The 21,884-nt window shown below is 33.0% G+C and overlaps 1 protein-coding gene across 1 annotated transcript in view; it reads right to left on the bottom strand.

Annotated features, from left to right (window-relative positions):
* Positions 1-1,905: 1,905 nt before the first annotated feature.
* The window catches only part of LOC145268400 (voltage-gated delayed rectifier potassium channel KCNH1-like), a 186,086-nt gene continuing 166,107 nt past the window's right edge, over positions 1,906-21,884 (bottom strand). Inside the window, exons 9-11 of the mRNA XM_080123962.1 lie at positions 11,135-11,331; positions 9,146-9,550; positions 1,906-3,321 (exon numbers count right to left, since the gene is read on the bottom strand). Coding sequence (XP_079980088.1) covers positions 1,906-3,321; positions 9,146-9,550; positions 11,135-11,331 — 2,018 coding nt within the window. The remainder of the gene's footprint in view (positions 3,322-9,145; positions 9,551-11,134; positions 11,332-21,884) is intronic.

Here is a 21,884-nt window from a genome sequence, read left to right as displayed (position 1 = left end):
GGGGAATAGAGATAAGGGGAAAAAACAGTCCCGGTGTGAAGTTTTAGCTGGACGAGCCCTCATCTTGCATTTATAAAGGTGATTAGAATGATGTGGCAGTTTGCCGCCTCATGTTAGCTATTGATTGTAAGTCTACAGAAATCGCTACTGAATCAGTGTATCTTCAGTTTAAATGTAAGCAGAATATTGTGTTGGACGCAAATAAGGATTATCTTAAAATTAGTTTACAAGTTAGTAAAAAAAAAAAAAGAAAGAAGACACTTTAAAATTATATATAAAAAAAGGGTTTAATAAAATTACTGAAACCTAACTTAGTCAACTTTAATTTGAAGCGTTTTGAATACAAAATGCAATGAATGCCATTTTGAAAATTACGAAACTATCACTACAAAAACTGTTGCCTTTCAACACTCTACCGCACCATTAAATCATGTTTTATAATACATAATATAACACCGGTATATATATATATATATATATATATATATATATATATATATATATATATATATATATATATATATATATATGTATGTATGTATATATATGTATGTATGTATATATATGTATGTATGTATATATATGTATGTATGTATATATATGTATATGTATATATATGTATATGTATATATATATGTATGTATATATATGTATGTATATATATGTATGCATATATATGTATATGCATATATATGTATATGTATATATATGTATATGTAATATATGTATATGTAATATATGTATATGTAATATATGTATATGTATATATATATGTATATGTATATGTATATATATATGTATATGTATATATATGTATGTATATATATATGTATATGTATATGTATGTATATGTATATGTATATGTATATGTATACATATGTATATATATGTATATATATATGCATATATATGTATATATATGTATATGTATATATATGTATATGTATATATATGTATATGTATATATATATGTATATGTATATATATATGTACATGTATATATATGTATATATATGTATATGTATATATATATATATATATATATATATATATATATATATATATATATATATATATATATATATATATATATATACACACATTGCTTTCAATTAAAATAAGCTTTCTAGTAGAATATATTTAACATATCCGCCCAGGTCGCAATTTACATAAATCGGATTTATCGCGTTTTGCATTCAAACTCTTCAATTTAAACATTTTGGTTATATTTAAGTTAAAATCTACCGGAAATGTTAGAAAGGAATTGAATTTTTTTTTTTTTTTTTTTGTAAAGGTATTTTATTTTGAGGTAAGAATATTAATAAAATCACATGTTATGAATACGTATATATATATATATATATATATATATATATATATATATATATATATATATATATATATATATATATATAAAATTTTGTAACATTGATACCGATAAAATCCTGGGATATCAATATTTTGCAAAATGTAATTATATCAATACCAATTAAATCCCATATCAATATGAACAAAATCACACTAGAATTATAACAATAAATTTCTATGATATCGATACCATTAAAATTCCATGATATCAATATCAATAAAATCACATGGTCTCAATACCATTTAAAATCAAATGATATCAACATTAAAAATCACATTATAGCAACAGGAATAATATTCTATGATATCAATATCAATAAAAATGCAATCTCAATAGACTTCAATGATATCAATATCATTTAAAAATAACATCGATATTGATAAAAAAAATATGATATCAATACCGTTAAAATGCCATGATATAAATACAATAAAATCGTAATATCAATAAATATAAAATTGAATGATATTACTATCATTTAAAAACAAAATAACATCAATATCAAGAAAATTATGTGATATCAGTACCTGTAAAAATTACATGATATCAAGGTCTTTATCCTTAAAAGGGACGTTTTCATCATCTTCTGATATTTTCCTGCCTCCAAAGTCAGTCTCTTCAAACTTATTCTCTTCGTCTTTGCCTTTATCATTTTTCTTCCATTCATTTTTTGAGATCGGTTTTTGAGTTTTGCCATCGGTGCTATCTTTTCTATCATCTTGGATACTTTTCCATGACGTGTTGGAGGACTTGCTTGACTTGCTGCTGGTTGGAGTGTCTAGATTTCCTGCAGCGGCCATGTTGTCTTTATCAGACAAATCTGACTCTTGACTCTCCTCTCTGGTTGGCTGACTCGTAGCTGGAGACACAGCTGATTGGCTGGTTTGTTTTGGAGATTGAAATACTTCAATGTTCAGAAACTGATCACCTGGAACTGTACTCGTTCCTTTACCACTTGGTTGTGTTTTTTCCAAAGTATTCCAATTCGAATCAGTGCACTCTTCTTTGATTGGAGGGCTTGTGACTTGCTGCATTGCTGATTGGCTGGCCTGAGCTTGTTGCTTTGATGATGACGATGATGATGATACCTCTATATTCAGGAACTGCTCTTCTGGCATCGCCATGGAACCCCTGCCTATGTTATTGACATTTTCCAGGGAGTTCCAGTTTGTGTTGCGTGGAGAAGAGGAAAAGGAATTTTTTGTCGGTGATGTGATGCATGTGTTTGGGCCACTTCCGGAGCTAACAGCTGTATTACTCGTGTTGCTGCTGTTATTGTTTGGCGAGTTATATTTTAAAGATGGAAAGTTGGTCCCAGAGGAACAAGGTGATGATGATGATATTGTAAACAAGCGGATCAATTCGGACATCTGTTCATCCAAATGACCTATACGTGAGTTGATGCCATGGATCTCATCCCTAAGATCCACCCGGAGGTCATCAAGACAACGAGCCATTTGTTGCTCTATGGAACCAATATTTAGAAACCTTTCTTTTGCAGAACTGGCATCTTGAATTCCCCGTCCTGTGAGGCCCCCAAGCGATAAACTCCTCTCACCTGCACTCCACGATGTATGTGATACTGCCACGTTTGGGTATCTGGAATCAACCTTGTCGTGGGGGTCAACTCCAGCAGAACTGCCGCTGGTTGTAGACTTTATATTTGCCAATGTATGCGAAGGGCCAGTCACAGTTGACAGTGCATTCATGTTAATATTTGAGCCGAGTGATGGAGAGAACGATGCTTCAGCAATTTGGTCAAGACGTACGTCACTCTTTAGGATGCCACTATCTGTAGAGTCACTCTTTTGTAGATTTGATTTCATAGGGTCTGTTTCGTCACTATTTCCGGGTGGATCCTCCTCAGCAATAGTTTCTTGCTGTTTAGCAATCATTCGTCCCCATTTCGATAGTGGCTTCATGGATGTTCGGGGTGGCAGCATGTCAGGAACCTGAAATTTTACCAAGATGATGTTAACCATAATAAATAATATAAACACTGGTTCATGTAATGGAAATAAAACTGCTAAAAGATGCATTTATCTATCATGGGTGGGAACAATAATTCAAAAAATTTGGTACAATACCCCCCCTTTCCCAAAAATATTGGTAACTTTGATGCAGAACTGCAAGTGAAAGCGTTTAATAGTAGTTGTGATCATTAGAGTGTTTGAAAGTCAATCGATAAACTTGGTAAAATTCCAGAGGCGAAGATGGATTCTTAAGAGTGTGTTAAAAGATTTTTCTATGAGAAAAGATTCCAAGTGAAAAAAATTATTGCACAACAACGAGAGAGAAAGTAAATCTAAAATCTTTGCCTTTCAACAACTTGAAATTTTAATTGTAAGTTGATAATGAGAATTCCAATGTGGAGAAAATGTATTTAGATGGCATTTTAGATTATTCAGAAGTTTTTGTTACCTTATTGATATGATTGGGGGGGGGGAAATTTATGTGCTAACCATCAAAATTTATACCTTGCCTATGAATATCATTTTCCTAATTAATTTCCTTCTCTGAGGATAAAAGCCATTCTTTGAAGTTTCATGGAATAAGGAAATCAAATAATAAACGTTGTAAATTCTAATTTACAATGTTTAAAGTTTTAATTAATTTTCTTACACACACACACACACACACACACACACACACACACACACACACACACACACACACACACACACACATAGCATGATCAGCTAGCTAATGGCAAGGCAAACCAAGAAGTTATGGCTATAGTGAAAATTAACGCCAAATGAATATTCAATCAGGAATTGACATAGGACGTTATTCCAAAGCCACAGGCTATAACTTTGGTTTGATTTTCCTTTATATTTTTTCTATATAATACTGGTCGGCTAAAGTTCTCATTGTCGACTGGTGCGATAAGATAATTATTTTGGCTTTGCTTGAACCCCGAACCAAGGAGTTATTATTATTAAAAATTATAGTGTTGACATTTTAATATCTGGACTGGCCTCATGGGATGACCTGAGTTGACCCCCCCCCCTCCCATGTCGTTTTTACTGTGAGAATTGAAAAGTTTCACAGTGAAAGTAAAAACCGGTTGATTGGGATTAACTAATGGTTACAAGCCGGGGTATGACATAGTTCCCTCTGATTGGTTATTGAGAATGGGTGCGATTGCCTGTCCTCACGCATCTGCCTCAGTATAAGAAGAACTGCTCAAAGAAAAAAACAGAGGGAGAGAGAAAGAGATGGAAGGGTTCCAGTTAGCAAGAAGCCAAAGAATCCATGCGAAACTCCCCCCCCCACACCCACCCACATCAGAACATCCAGAGATCGTCAAGCAAAGCAGGTCCGAAAAGGGGAATGAACTGTCTGACTAGTTACTGATTAAGGTCCAACCATAAACGAAGAATTTCTGTAAAAGAGTTTTAAGTGAGAATTCCCATAGTAAAAGAATTTTGGTGTGGTGAAGCCAATAACCCGAAACCTGTGGTTTCGAGAACCCCAATCAAATAGTTACCTAAATGAGAGAGAACATTAATTACCTCCCCTGCATCTCTTATAGAGACAGAGAATTATTACTACAGCGAGTTCCTAGCCAGCATGCTAAGAAATAGAAAGAAAAAAAAATATGCATAAACATATATATATATATATATATATATATATATATATATATATATATATATATATATATATTATATATATATCCCCAAACCTCTAGCCTTGATGGGGAGGGAGACAAAAACTTGCTGCTATGGTTTCAAATGATCTGAAATAACAGCAACGGGAGACTTGATTCCAAATATTTCTCATGTGGTATATCTCCCCTCTTTTGGAAAAAGAGTGCGATTATGAATATCTCCAGTATCAAATAATCCTTATACACTGAAATTTACTTCATGTATGAAAACCAAAGACGGAAGATATAACCAAAGAGGGAAGAAATATTTGGAATCAAGTCTCCTCTTGCTGTTATTTCAGATCATTTGAAACCATAGCAGCAAATTTTAGTCTCCCCTCCATCAAGGCCAATGGTTTTGGGGAAATATCAGATATATTGTAATTCATATGCAAAACTAGGAAAACAAATTACTATGATTGAAATATTGGTAAAGGTGCAGTCATTTTCCACCCACAAAATATCCTTTCAAATTACCTCTATTAAAGGTTTTTGAGGGTGCTGAAAACAAAAATAACGGTTAAAATTCCAGGAAACGAGTAGTTTTCAAGATATGAAAAAATCGTAGTTTCAAAAAGAGGTAGATCACTTTTCTACATTAGCCACCTCTTTTTTGTGGGAGGAAGGTCTGTTATTTTTTAGGGGGTGGTGTTTATTTGGTAATTGTGGCCTGGTAGATCAACATAAAGCCTACCTTAAAAAACTTGTTTTCTCTAGGTTTTCAGGTGTGCTGAAAACTAATATCATATTTAAATTTTCCACAAATATGTATTTTTCCAGGTATTAAGTAATATAATTCTTTATGTTATAAGTAGTGACCATTGTTGTACATGCAAACGCGTGCATAGTTTTCGCTTAATACCTGGAAAAATACTTATTTGCGGAAAATTTAAATATGATATTAGTTTTTAGCACACCCAAAAACCTACAAAAAAAACAAGTTTTTTTAAGGTAGGTTTTGTGTTGGTCTACCAGGCCACAATAAACATCACCCTTAAAAAAAAAAAAAAAATAACAGGCCCTCCTTCACAAAAGGTCGCCATAAAGTAGGTGCTTATTTTACGTTTAATTAATATAGAAAAGTGATCCACTTTTTGAGACAATAATGTGTGACCTTAAGGGCAAATGTCACATAGCCCACAACACAATTCAGGTCGCTAGCTTTTCAACAAGCTTTCATTTGTTAAATTCTGATCAATAGTTGCTGAGATTCTGAACTTATAAAATTGTCAAAAAGGTTGATATATCTATATATAGATATATCTGTATATAGATATATCTATACTCATAACTAAACTGAAATATTGAAATGCTCAGATCTTTGGTTCTAAGTGACGAAACTACATAAAAATTTACAAGCTTTTTGAAGATTATAATACTATTTTATGGTTTAAATTTTATGAGAATTGGTAAAAAAGAACCTATATTTTCAAACCAATAAAATATGCCCAAATTTGCCTACATTTGTATATATAGTGTCCTGGTAGGCAGCTTCGATTTTGTTGCTTCGGCTATCTTCCCTACATTTGTCGGTTTTGCTGCTTCAGTTCAGTTCAGTCCCCTACATTTGTAAGTTGTGCTATTTCGGTTGTCTCCCCTGTGGCTTTGCCAGGCTACTAATATATGGATATATCTATACTCGTAGCCAAATTGAATATTGAAATTCTTATATCTTTGGTTTTATGGGATGAAACTACATCAAAATTTGCAAGCTTTTTAAAGATTATAATACTAATTTGTGGTTAAAATTTTATGAGAATTGGTAAAAAAGAACCTATATTTTCAAACCAATAAAATATGCCCAAATTTACCTACATTTGTATATATAGTGTCCTGGTAGGCTAGCTTCAGTTTTGTTGTTATTGGATAAATTTTGCTTAGGTTGTTTCTTTGCTTGGTTGTCTCCCCTTTGGTCTTGTCTGACCGCTAATATTTTACTATTTTAGTTATTTATTGATCAACAACTCTATAATTTGTTAATACATTGCAGAATGGGCGCTTATTGGTATAGATCATCGAGTTTCTTATTATTTCTACTAGAATTTTTGACAAAAATTTCTTTCTACAGTGACAGCATGGGAAACCGAGTAATCTAAAAGGTAACTGATTAAACAAAAGATTCACATCGTGGGATTAATCAACTCTTCTGTACAGCAGAGTCACTAGATGGTGAAAGTATATCGCACGTAATTGCCCGGTTTGTGAACTTTCAGTCTTATTAGGCTTGGCGACCCGTGTGGTTGCAAAGAACTTTATAGCTATCGGGGTTTAACCCCTGACATAGCCTAACAAATAAGGTCACGACTTAGATAGTGTGTTATATATATATATATATATATATATATATATATATATATATATATATATATATAACATTCAAACGTTCCATTATTCTTAATGCTTAAATGCTTTATTATTCTGAAGCTCAAACACTTTTTTTACACCTCCAACACTCCGTCATTTTTAATACTCTCTGCAAAAGTGTTTTAGACAATAAATCAAAGAATTAGCACTGGGTATAACTAGGACACTGCTACGACATCATCAAGGAATAATTAGACCTCTGTACACCCCTGCAACCAATGTAACAGAGCGTCTGATGGTTATATGCAAATACCGAGCCATGTGTGAAATGACGTTACAGTAAGGAAAAAGAAAAAGACTACAAAAAGAGAGAGCACATGGGAGAAGACGATCATGTTAGAGGCTTAACAATTCAATACACAAAATCTTATCTAAAAAAATAAAGCACGGTCCATATTCTGCATAAGTGCCAGTAAAATTTTTATATAGTAAGAAGTAAGGCACAAGGCCATCAAAAATGTGGGGAAAGGGGTGTCTTTGGCCATCCTTGGTCTAAAGAGACAGCCCAAAGGCCAAATAAGCCATAAAACAAAATTGTTTCAGTTTTTCTTTTCTCATTTGGTCAAAGGGCATTATTCTTACTTTCTTGCAATTTATTTAAATATTTTTTGTGAAAAATGGATCGCCATTCCACCACACTGAGTTTGACAAAGTCACTAAATCATGGCATAAGTGGTTTTTGAGATAGAAAAAGATCCGTGCAGGCATTAAAAATATTATTTCTTTTGTTAAATATTATTATATAAGGAACTTTTCAAGTTAAAATCTATTAAACAATATGCATTTTATATTCAGAAATACACATTTTAAATATGTAAACATTAGATAAGAATAACAAGTTATCCAAAATGGTTGTCCCATTTGGATCTTATGCGAATGTTTAGATATTTGAAGTGTGTATTTCTCATTACAAAATGTGTAGTTCTCAATAGATTTCAACTTGAAATGATTCCTTATATTCCTTTAACAAAGACAAAACAAAAAAATATTGGAATTAAATTTACTCTAGAGAAAAAGTTAAATTCTTACATGTGATAATGTGGTAACAAATCAAAGATAAGCTCTGAATCAGAATATGGCGATAGTTGGTTTGCAAAATGGAATATGACAAGTGTGTACATTATTTAAAGCAATTTTACTGGGCAAACAAATGGATGAGACATGAAAAAGTTAATTGTACAGAATAGAAAAATTGGAAAAATTGTGCTTTGCAATCAAATTATCTGGGGTGGAAAGTTTGAGTAACTGGTTGCACTTGTGTATCCCTCAATTCTGGCTTTTTTTGTGTGTTGGAATTGCTTGCAATCCAAGTAGGAATTCGGTGATAAATGATGGCTAACTTGTAACTGTTGCCTAGCGCTTGTTGCAAAATAATCTTCAGTTCAGGTTGGTAGTGGTAGGAATGGGAACTGATTTTCAGTCACTGCCATCTTGGGCATGTGTCACTGAGTCTCAGCCCCGTCTTGCTGCAGGATCAAAAAAAAAAAAAAAAAAAAAGAGCAAAAACGAGGCAGAGCACACTCTAATGTGAGGGGCTCTATAAGCCACCTCAAGTGATCTCTAAAGCAGCAGGGTCCAGAAATCTTGCCAGCTGAAAGCATCAAGGAAATGACTCATTAATGACAAGAAGTGGGGAAGGAGAACATAAATTCTAATAAAATTGTTAATGACTATACAGATTCGTTTTTTCTAGCAAACCACTTATGATGTGATTTAGAGAATTTTCCCAAAGTTTTAAAACCAAGAAAATTGATACTCACTCTAAGTTCATATTGAAAATTATCTTCAGAGTTAGTCTGGTCACAAGTGGTGGTGCAGTCCGATGACCGAAAGTTTTTCTCCTGTCCCAAAAGCTTATTGCCCCATTTCGGAGCTCCACCTCCAAATTTCGGTACATTGCTTGACTGTGCCGAACATTCAGACACGTTGATCACTCTAGCTTCGCTTCCGAGACCGGCTTCTGTTTCGTTAAAGTTGTTATTTTGCAACTGGTTTGTTTCGGTTTCTCCATCTGACTGCATGACCCTTGTGTCACTAATCTTTCTGAATCTGGATATCAGTTTCCTGACGGGGTGGTCGCTGGAGAGGTCAAGCGGCGGGTCATTCTTGCGTTTTTCAGCTAGTTCACGCTCTTTCTTCACATCTGCTACTTTTCGAAACACTAACTGGAAAAATTAAGCAGGAAAAAAGAAGAAAATTGAAGAATTGTCAAGCTTCATGTATTTTTTTGTGTACTTTGTTAACGTGCATTTTTGTCAAAACGTTTATGTTTCATAGTTTTTGTTTAACATATATATATATATATATATATATATATATATATATATATATATATAAAGAATATCAAATCATATATACATATATATATATATATATATATATATATAAAGAATATCAATCCATATATATATATAATATATATATATAAAGAATATCAATCCATATATATATATATATATATATATATATATAAAGAATATCAATCCATATATATACACATATATAATATATATACATATAAAGAATATCAATCTATATATATACATAATATATATATACATATAAAGAATATCAATCCATATATATATATATCTATATATATATATATATATATATATATATATATATATATATATATATATATATTATATCATATTATATTATATCATATTATATTATATTAAACCACACATCTTGTTTTAACAATCAAAATTCTAATAATAATCGAGGAACTTTTCTAACCACTTTAATTAAAAAACTTAAGTCTAATAATACTTGTTGGAATGTCACAACCATCATCTACGGAAATCCATTACAACTTTTTGTAAACCGTAACGGGCTACTGTATCTTGTAAAAAAAAAATAATATGCAGATACAATTAATACTTATAATTTTCACACCCTGTTTTTTTTTGGGGTATCAATTCCTTAAAGCATTCTTTATGTACTAATACATGGAAAGTTTACACATTCTAAAATAAATTTTTTTATTCTTTTTTAAAGATTTAAAAGTATGCCTATTTTAGAGTTTTCGTAAAAAAAGTTTTTTTTTTATCCTGATCTGAAAGATGATAATTATTGATAACATATTCAATAAATCTCACACTTCAAAACGCAAAAGCAATATGCAATATCAATTTTTAAATATAGAATATCAAATTTTAAATATACAATATCAAATTTTAAATATACAACAAATAACTTTATGTGCAAGATTATTGGAACATTTTAAATATACAATATCAAATCAAAAATATCCAATACCAATTTTTAAATATAGAATATCAAATTTAAAATCATGGCAAAAACGTGCATCTACTCATAAAAAGAAAACAATATATACCGTGAACCAGAAGAATAGGCGACCCAGCTAAGAGGTGAGTCAGCAGCGTAGGACCAGATATGGTCTCCATTATATGATACATCATGATTCTAAGAAGTTTTTAGAAAAAAAGCATATTTCAATATATACATAGACATTTTATTATATTTTTGAAAATGGAAAAACTCAAATCACATATTTATTACTTATTTTTGTAAAAGAAATGATTTAACATAGAAAATGTATAAATTTTATTATATAAACAAAAACAAACCATATAATTGATTACTTAATATTAAAAAAAAATTGATTTTCTTTATTTCTTGACCTGAAATACATAGGTAACTACTTTTCAGTTATCTCTCCTGGCTCCGTAAGACTTCCTGTTTTGAGTCGCTTATGCTTCTGATCCACCAAATTTACTTACTCTATGTCGTAAGTTATATGTGAGTGTAAGATTTCTCTCAAACGAATGAGAAAAGGAATGATAAAATTTTAACACACTCAGGAGGTTATCTCGCTTGATTACATGTAAATCACAGTATGTTAATGCTTTTACATTGGCTGCTGATTGTCCAACCGAGGTTTCCTTCCAAAAATTATCGCCAAAGACATCACCTTTGCCTAAAATTGGAAGGAAAAGGAAAAATAAACAGAAAACAAAAATGAATATATAGAATTATTCAATGAGATTTTGACATTTTTCATAATACAATTTACACCTACTTTTTCATAATACAATTTACACCCACTTTTTCATAATACAATTTACACCCACTTTTTCATAATACAATTTACACCCACTTTTTCATAATACAATTTACACACAACTTTTTCATAAGACAATTTGCACCCACATTTTCATAATACAATTTACACCCACATTTTCATAATACAATTTACACCCACTTTTTCATAATACAATTTACACCCACTTTTTCATAATACAATTTACACCCACTTTTTCATAATACAATTTACACCCACTTTTTCATAATACAATTTACACACAACTTTTTCATAAGATAATTTGCACCCACGTTTTCATAAGGCAATTTACACACAACTTTTTCATAATACAATTTATACACACCTTTTTCATAATACAATTTATACACACCTTTTTCATAATACAATTTATACACACCTTTTTCATAAGACATTTTACACTCACTTTTTCATAAGACAATTTACACACTATTTTTCATAGGGCAATTTGCACACAAATTTTCATAAAATTTTTTTGACACAACTTTTCACAAGACAATTTACATCCACTTTTTCATAATACAATTTGCACACAACTTTGCACAAAACAATTTACATCCGCTTTTTCATAAGATAATTTACACCCACTTTTTCACAATACAAATTACACCCACTTTTCATACATTTTTTTTACACAATTATTCATAAAACACTTTGCACCCACGTTTTCATAAAACAATTTATATGTAATAAGCCAGATAAAGTATTGCTAACATAGCCTGTTTTAAAGATGCTTCAGCTCTTAACCAAAATGTTATAACCATCATATTCCGGTTTTGCTAGGACATCTTGACTTAGTGGAAATGATGTTTTGGGACTCTGGTACCATGGATAAACCAAGGGTTGTCATCTAAGGACAATGTTGGTAAAGGAATACTGGAGCGCTATTGGGTTTACAATACTTGTTTTTTTTTTTTGTTGTTTTTTTTTTTAGACTTTAAACAGTAGCAGAGCCAATTAAAACTTTGAAGGCTTATTATGGAACAACCAATCAATAAAGCTTATGAGATGCCCTTGACTCAAAGTAAAAAAAAAAAAAAAAAAAAAAGAACTGTTGAATTAAAGCAACAAAAGTAGAAAATAGAAAGGAGGTCTTTGTTTGAAATGCAAATCATTATCAGAGAAAATGTGTGAAATATTGCCAAAAGCGTTTTTTTGTTTTTAATGAAAATCGCTCCAGACAAAGTCTGAAGATACTGTTAGAAGGTCACAAGAACGAAAGATGTTTATCACAGAAGCAAGAAATGCTTATTGGCCTTAATCTTAAAAATACTAAGGCCATCAATAGGAGGAAAACAGTCAGCAAGAAAAGAGTTCCACAAGCCTGCAGTTCTTGGAAATCTACTAGAATTGGACGCAGTACTGCAATGAGGTGTGCAGAAACGATAAAAATCAGGTAACAGTACCAAAAATATTACAAATAGAAAGAAAAAAACTTATCTATGGTAAATTATATAAGTAAACTAGCCTGGGTGTCCGGCGTTGCCCGGGTGTTTGGAGATGTGTGTTGGGCAAAAAAAAAAGTGGTAGTAGGCAGGTAGGCTCGAACTTGTACCACAAAGGAGGAAAACAATAAAAAAAAAAATAAAAGAAACGTGATGTCTTTGCCGTTGCGTCCATCATCAAACCGGAAGTGGCGAAGGTTTAAATTAAGGCTAGTCAATCGAAAAGAGGGGATTACTTTAAAAAATATCGGCAAAAAAAGTGACCCCTCATTGTAGAAAAGTGCCCGGTTGAGGGTGAAGGAATGAATGATTTTAGCCAATTTTTTTATATTTGTCGTCCGAAGGGTCGATCGTCAAAACGATTCTGATCTCGTGAAAATCCGTCGCCTCTGTCGAAAGTTTTAGGCATACATACATACATACATACATACATACATACATACATTTAAACAGACAGGTGAGATTTATATTACAGATGAGAAAGTGACCTTTTTCTACACATAGCAAATATAAAAAGTCTTCAATACATTTTTTTTTTATATCTCATAGTCACTTTGAGCGGAAATTATTGGTCAGGTCTATGTTGGCAAACTGCAGTTGTAGATATTTTCTTCTTCTTCTTCTTCTTCTTCTTCTTCTTCTTCTTCTTCTTCTTCTTCTTCTTCTTCTTCTTCTTCTTCTTCTTTCTGTTTGCTCTCTACCTTAAACCAATGTATCATTCACTATTATTTTCATTTTTCGTCATCTTATCTCGTGCTTAGGTAAAAATATTAAAAAAATTTGTCCCATTTGAGGGTTGTTGTTAAAGTACAGAAACATATTTATAAATTAAATTTGCTCCACCCTTCCTCCTTCTCTGCAGCCTCTACCTCACAGACACGATGTTTCTAGGCTCAGTTTGTTTTTTTTATAAATACTACTGGCAAGGAGATCCGATGTTGTCCCGGATTGAATGAAGGTCAACAAATATTCCGCCCCTCCCATACAATTATTGCCATTGAAATCGGTGAAATCGCCCAATTTTTAATCAAATCGATTGCTTGCCTACTATAGTTAGGAACCCTCCTTCTCCGTAGTGTACCGGGACGAAGATTCACATGCCTCCCCACAGTGACTTAATCCACAATACATTGTAGTCTACACTGCACTATAAAGAATCTACTGTTGATTTTATAAAACTATCTGTAAATAATGGCTTCATTTAAAGTTTAAAATGCAAAAGTCAAGTATCATGGTTCAGTTGTGCTCTAAACAGAAACATTCATGTCGAATGCGTCCCTGTCTTATAAAAGAATCTACAGTTGATTTTATAGGGTGGGCCTTTCTGCTTGTGCAGTGATAATTCTCGTGATGTTAGGTTGTATACAAGTGTTAACTTTGGTCAAAATCGGACTTCCTTTCATATAATATAATCATATTATGACATATGTTCTTCAGAAGTGTCTGATCTATTCCCCGCTTCCTTTGTTCCAGCTCGTTTGACTCTTTGGTCTCGTGGTCTCCATTATTTTGCTAGAATTATAACAGTGAAATTAATAATTTATAATTAATGCAAATTTGCAAAGTTTTACTATTTTTTTTATATCTATCTACATTTCTGCCTCTATATGTATATATGTGTGTTTGAATCTCTTTCTCGCTTTTTCTGCCCCCTTTCTCGCTCCTCATTCTCCGATATTTCTGCCCCAATCTCTCTTTCTCTCTATCTATTTTTATCTGTCTATTTTTATCTTTCACTTCCTATTTATCACCATCCCTACCCCCCCCTCTCTCTCTCTCTCTCTCTCTCTCTCTCTCTCTCTCTCTCTCTATATATATATATATATATATATATATATATATATATATATATATATATATATATATATATATATATCCCTATTCCTGTCTGTCTCTAACTATATCCCTATCTCTGTCTGTTAATATTTTATTAAATAGGGAAATAAAGAATGTATATATTTATATATATATTTATTAATCTTCATACAACATTCCAAGTTAGGGAAAGTTATATTAACCTAAAACTGGTTTTAAGATAATCGATATTTTGTAAACATTGAAGCCACCATTCGGCGAATACGAAACTAAAAATAACCGTAACGTTATAGCTAGGTTGTTCTGACCATATTATAAATATAAAAATAAAATTCCAAAAATTTTTTTAAAAAGAATTAATTATGTGAAATAAAGAAATATAGAAATCTAATTTAGGAATTCAATGAATAGTATTATTAAAAGATATTAAATGGCTACGGGGTTTTGTGGAAACTTCTTATGACAGGTTTTTAAATAAAGATACGAAAATTAGTTGATATATTAATATTTAAATAAGCTCTTGACAAAGGATGCGTCCAAGATAAATGTTTTCGCATGCTTCATTTCCTTTAAGGGAAATTTCTTTAAATAATGTTCTATTGTTAAGTGTTTTTTATTCAAGAAGTCTGAAGAAAGGCCGGTTATGTGAAGATTTTCAAACGACATAATGCTTGCAATTGTCCAACCGGTATTGAAATAATTGTAACTTACAATGAAATACACTTTTTGTTGCTACCAATTCCTTTTTTGAAGTCTTGGTTTTGTTAATACAGTATACTAATGCTCAATTATGAAATATGATAATTTTGTAGCTTACAATTTAAGTCATCTCTCTTTGGCTTAAAATTCATTGGTATATGAAAAATTTACTGAATTATACGAACCCAGTAAAATTCAGTATATTACAAACAAGTCTCTCTCTCTCTCTCTCTCTCTCTCTCTCTCTCTCTCTATATATATATATATATATATATATATATATATATATATATATATTATGGCTATGTAAAGACCAAATTTAAACCTGTTCGAAAGCATTCTTTATTTTATATTGTGAAATTAAAAAAAAGAAATGAATGCGTCAGCTGACCGGTTTCGAAGCTCGCTCAACAGAGCTAAAATCGAGCTTAATTATGTTTTAAAAAGAAAAGGGGGGACAATGAATCGGAGATGAAAAAGTAGGGGCGAAAGTAAGGGGGATTAATTATTAAATAGAAATTAGATTAAGCCCTAAAAGATTCTCTTTTTGTTTGCAAAGAGAAGGTCTCAGAATCTTAATATATATAGTTTCTAGAATTTTCAGATGGTAAAGAGAGTGCGACTTGCTAAGGATGGAAAAAAAGTCGGCACTAAAATTCAAAGCGCAAATACGATTATTTATAAGGTGCTCTCCTATAGATGAGCCATGGGTATTGTTTAAAACGTCCGAAGGTAGGTAGTTTCCATTTCGAATTTTGGATGGAACATGTTGTTTTACCCTATTATCTAATCTTTGAGACGTTTGCCCGACGTAACGCACACTGCAGCTACATTTAAATAAATAACATTTATGCTGACGACACTACCATTTATGGTAGCACATCTAAGACAGTAAACGACCAAGTTCTCTCCAATTCTCTCCCCTCTGATCTTGAGCACGTAGTACAATGGGGAAAGGAGTGGCTGGTTAATTTTAATGCATCTAAAACCAAGCTTCTCTCTTTACATCATCAACATTCTGATCCACATCTGGCATCAATTGAAATGAATGGCTCTCGTCTTCAGGAGGCCTCAAGTTTTGACAAGTTTCTGGGCTTGACCTTTACTCCTGATCTTAAATGGAACACGTACATCAAATCTGTTGCCAAGGCCGCTGGAAAAATGGTGGGATCTTTCTATCGATCCGGTAAATATCTCACTGCTGATGCTATTCTCTATCTATATAAGAGCCAGGTACGTCCAAGGATGGAATATTGTTGCCACATATGGGCAGGAGCTGCTAGAAAGGACTTGTCCTGCCTTGATAGAGTTCAAAATAGACTTCGTAGCCTCGTAGGAGATGTCCTTTTCTCTTCCTTGCAACCTCTATCTCACAGAAGAGATGTTGCTAGTTTGTCTCTGATGTATCGTTATTTTCATGGAAAGTGTTCGACTGAGCTTCAATCTATGGTCCCCCCTCGCCAAACTTTCACAAGAAACACTCGTCTAGCTGTACACACTATCAATAATTTCCCCCACTCTTTATCTGTGCCTAAACCTAAACGTAGATTCCATGAACAAAGCTTCTTTCTTAGAACTGCACGCCTGTGGAATTTGTCTTCCGTTTTCCTGCTTTCCGGCTGACTACAATATGGTTGTGTTCAAGTCTAACGTAAATAAGTTCTTGATGAGCCGTTCTATATAATTTATCAAATTTACCAAATTTTCATTACTAATGATTACTATATTGTCCAATATCTACTGTACACTCTTTTACCCTTTTCCTTGAGTGGCCTCTTGGCCTTGATAAGTGGTGATTCCTATGTAAAAAAAAAAAAAAAAATTCCTGATGAACCGCCCCCCTAAGTAATGACACCTCACAATTTCTCCAATACTATTGCTACACTATCCCTTTGATTACTGTACACACAATAACCCTTATCCCTGAGTGGCCATTGGGCCTTGATAAGTGGTGAACTCCATGTAAAAAAAAAAAAATAAATAAATAAATAATAGAATTGTTATGGGGGGGCGTCTTTACAAATTGAAGACAAAATGGGTTTACAAGAAAAAACAACACGGGTATTTGATGCAAAGTAACATTGTTGTACGACAGAAGAAATTTGCTTGGCAAATCTTTCACTAATATTACCTAGCCAAGGTAGGCGTAGGTAGAAAGGACATTTGTCAACAGATGCCTGTTTAATTTTATTGAAATTAGAAATAAAATTTCTAATTGTAGATTCCACGATTTGCAATGGGAAACCACTATTGCAAAGAGTCTTGGTAATAAATTTGACTTCATCATTTAATTTGGTCTCTGAACATATCATACAAGCTCTATGGATAAGGGTGTTGATAAGATTATATTTTTGTATGGTGGGGCAAAAAGACTCCAAACGTGTGTAAAGACCAGTGAATGTAGGTTTACGGTAGATGAAAGTCAAGAAAACGGAAGGTGTTTTACAAACCAGTTCATCTAGAAAAGAAAGGGAACAATTACTTTCCTTCTCTATAGTAAATTTTAGAACTGGTTGAATATTATTAAGGGATGCAAAAAAGGTATCCGCTTCCGTTTCATTGTTGAACAGGCAAAAAGTGTCGTCAACATAACAAAAATAATTATCTGGTTTTTGAAAGTCAGAGAAAAGACCTCTTTCGTGGAAACCTACGAAAATATTTGCCAGAGCAGGTCCCAGGGAGAACTGTTGCCTGTATATAATGTTATTAAAACTGAATTCGACCGACATGGTGGCGAATTCCATAAGTTCCACAAAAACATTATCAGGAATAGGGGGAGTTGGGAGCTGACTGCGATAAAGGGCATCGGCACATATATCAATAGTCTCTGAGAGTGGAACGCAGGTAAATAGGGTTTCAATATCAAAAGAACACATAAACTTGTCAGTCAGAGAATAATTCTGCATAAATTTAGCAAAAGAAAAAGAATCTTTAATGCAGAAAGAATTATACTCTTCCAAAACTGGTTCTAAAATATTAGTAAGCCATTTGGCATTTTTTGTTGGGCGGAACCTATCATGGATAATATCGGTCTTAAAGGAACCCCACTCTTATGAGTTTTAGGTAAACCGTAGAGACGGGGACGTAGTGAACCAGTCGGTCTGATTAAATCAGAAATGGAGGAAGAAAGAGCTCCACTCTTCACTCATTTGACCAGACGTCTTTGGAATCTAGATTCAATAGATACAGTAGAGTCATGTGTCTCTACCGGACCTAGCTATACAAATTTAGAGGTGTCATTGAGGAGTGTCATCATTTTATTGACATAATTCTGGTAGTCAAGTATAACAACACCAGAACGTTTGTCCGGTTTAGTGATAGTAAGGGATTTATTCTGGCGTAGTGTTTTGATAGCACGAAAATGTTCATTACGCCATTTGGATTCACTAAACGAGACTGGTGTACCTGCATATAAATGAACAATATCATTCCATTTCGCCTTAAGGTCACTAACCTTACTGTCGGAAACAAGAGAAAGTCTTGCTAATTGAGCAAAAAAGACTTCGAATTCAGAACAAATCTCTTCACGTTTGGGGTTGGAAGGGGAATGCAAAAGTCCAACCCATTTGAAAGTATATTCAATTCGAGTTGGGACAAATGCGAGGAAGAGATATTAAGGACGTTTCCTCGAATTTTAGTGCAGACTTTTTTCCATTCTTAGCAAGTTGCACTCTCTTTACCATCTGAAAATTCTAGAAACTATATATATTAAGATTCTGAGACCTTATCTTTGCAAACAAAAAGAGAATCTCTTAGGGCTTAATCTAGTTTCTATTTAATAATTAATCCCCCCTTACTTTCGCCCCTACTTTTTCATCTCCGATTCATTGTCCCCCCTTTTCTTTTTAAAACATAATTAAGCTCGATTTTAGCTCTGTTGAGCGAGCTTCGAAACCGGTCAGCTGACGTATTCATTCTTATTTTTTAATTTCACAATATAAAATAAAGAATGTTTTCGAACAGGTTTAAATTTGGTCTTTACATAGCCATAATAAAATTTTGTACCCCGCAATATATATATATATATATATATATATATATATATATATATATATATATATATATATATATATATATATATATATATATATATATATATATACTTGGCTTTTGGCCAAGATCAAAGTGTAGTATCTGTTCCGGCAGATACTGCAAGCAAAGACCATATGTGGGGGCAACTCCACATATAAGACCTTGGTCAATGTAGGGGCAACCCTTCATACCAATTGTCACTATCCAGCTCCCCTACTCCCCGGGGAGTTGGTCCCCATTTCCCCTTCACTCCCCACTTTAAAAATCGGCCTTGTGCCTAATTTGCTCCGTGGGGGAGCAAATAAATACCATCTGTTCCGGCAGATACTGCAAGCTATGACTAGCTAGGACTAGCTATGACTAGCAAAGACCAGATGTGGGGGCAACCCCACATGCCTGACCTTTAACCAGCTCCCATTTCCCACCTCTCGGGAGCTGGTCCCCTTTTTCCCTTCCCCCTCCCTTCACTCCCCACATTAAAAATCGGCCTTGTGCCTAATTTGCTCGGTGGGGGAGCAAATAAATACCATCTGTTCCGGCAGATACTGCACTTAAGATAATTTGTACCAGTCAATGGAGGGGAAACCCTCTATACTGGGACAATTATTATTTTTGGTAACCAGAGTGCCCCCTTTTTGCCTACTTTTAGGGGGGCTGGTTTTTACCTCACATTAAAAACGGCCTTGTGCCTAATTTGCTCAGTGGGGGAGCAAATAAATACCATCTGTTCTTCAGATGCTGCAATTCATTTTCTTGTTCTCTTTCGGTGGAGGAGAAATCCTTCACGACTGAGACAATTTTTATTTTTGTACCTTTTCTCCACGTTAAAAAACGACCCTGGTGTCTAACTCTGTCCCGTGGGGAGGCATAGTAAATAGGTACATATATATATATATATATATATATATATATATATATATATATATATATATATATATATATATATATATATATATATATATATATATATATTACTGGCGTTAATCGTGACACTCTGCACTGATGATTCCCGAAAGGATGAAACACTAGTGTCTGTAGGTATTTAATAATTATTATAGTAAATAATATATATCTGTCTCTTCCTCTCTCTCACTCTGTTTTACTGTCTCTCCCCAAAGCATGTCCATCTGCTTCTCTTTCTCTACCTCTACCTTTCTCTCTCTATTTGAATCTATCTGTCTGTCTGTCTCTCCCCAAAGCATGTCCATTTCCTTCTTTTTCCCCAACTCTCTCTCTCTCTCTCTCTCTCTCTCTCTCTCTCTCTCTCTCTCTCTATCTATCTACCTGTCTATCTATCTATCACCGCTTCTTTCTCTCCCTCTCACTCTCTGCTTTTCTGTCCTTCTCCGAAGCGTATATGTGCGAACGTATGCAAAAAAAAATAGTGTATGTTGAATATATTTTACGCAGCGTGTAGCATATTAGCACTAAAGATGGATCCCGGCTTTCAGATGCTGACTGACACATATCAATCATGCACAGGACGTTTATTTCGTTACTCTGCTGGAAAATGCGCTGTCTGAAAAAATGTTGCACAACATTTCTCAGTTCCATCCTAGCATGAGGTAATAGTCGATTACATAATCACTACACCATTTTTCTTTATACATTTTCTTTTTTTTTTAATATAAAAAGGATAACCTATTTTTGGCATGTGTAATGTATTCACTGTATTCAATTTTTTCTTTCTCTTTATTAATCTAGTAGAAGTACTCGTCTCACAACAAATTTATAATCCTGTGATGTCGTAATTCTATATTATACTAAGAACTAACAAAAAATTAAAACAGTGACCCGTTGGATCACCTGTTGAGCTTGGTTTAGACTGTTCGAGCTGTTGTGGTGCCCACCATACGGATAACAGTGAACTGCTGTTCATTGTTGTCCGTAAGAATGGGAGAATATGTCCCTCAGCGTTGTGCACACTCCATGCATACTTGGCAGTCGGACTGACGTATAACCACTTCTCTTTATTTGTTGTATTTACTTTTATTTTCAATATATTTTGTTTCTACTAATTACCGAGTTGTGTCTTTCTTCTGGGCCTTTACCGTTCCACAACACTGGTGACGAGGGATTATTAAGGAGCTCAAACCTTTATCATTAATAAAATGAACCATGAAAAATAAAATGAGGATAAAAAACCAATTAAATCTAAATAAATATAAAGACAAAATCCAAAATTAATCTCTTTCTGCTATGTGCATATCACTTCCTCCCCCCTTCTCTCTACCCCTCTTTCTATCCCTCTCTTTCTTCTTCAGCTACAGGTTAAATAGTATTACTACTCTTCTCGCTATTTCTTTTCATCAATATAGATAGTGAGACAAGGAGCACAAGGAGGAGAAAGAAGAGGGAGAGAGTAGAAGGAAGTGATGAAAATTATTATTTTTAATATATATATATATATATATATAT

This window comes from Euprymna scolopes, chromosome 43, assembly GCF_053919585.1.
Source record: "Euprymna scolopes isolate OS-2025 chromosome 43, ASM5391958v1, whole genome shotgun sequence".
NCBI classification, from domain to species: domain Eukaryota; kingdom Metazoa; phylum Mollusca; class Cephalopoda; order Sepiida; family Sepiolidae; genus Euprymna; species Euprymna scolopes.
The sequence above is the reverse complement of the archived record's forward strand: the minus strand, read 5'-3'. Positions and strand labels throughout refer to the sequence as shown.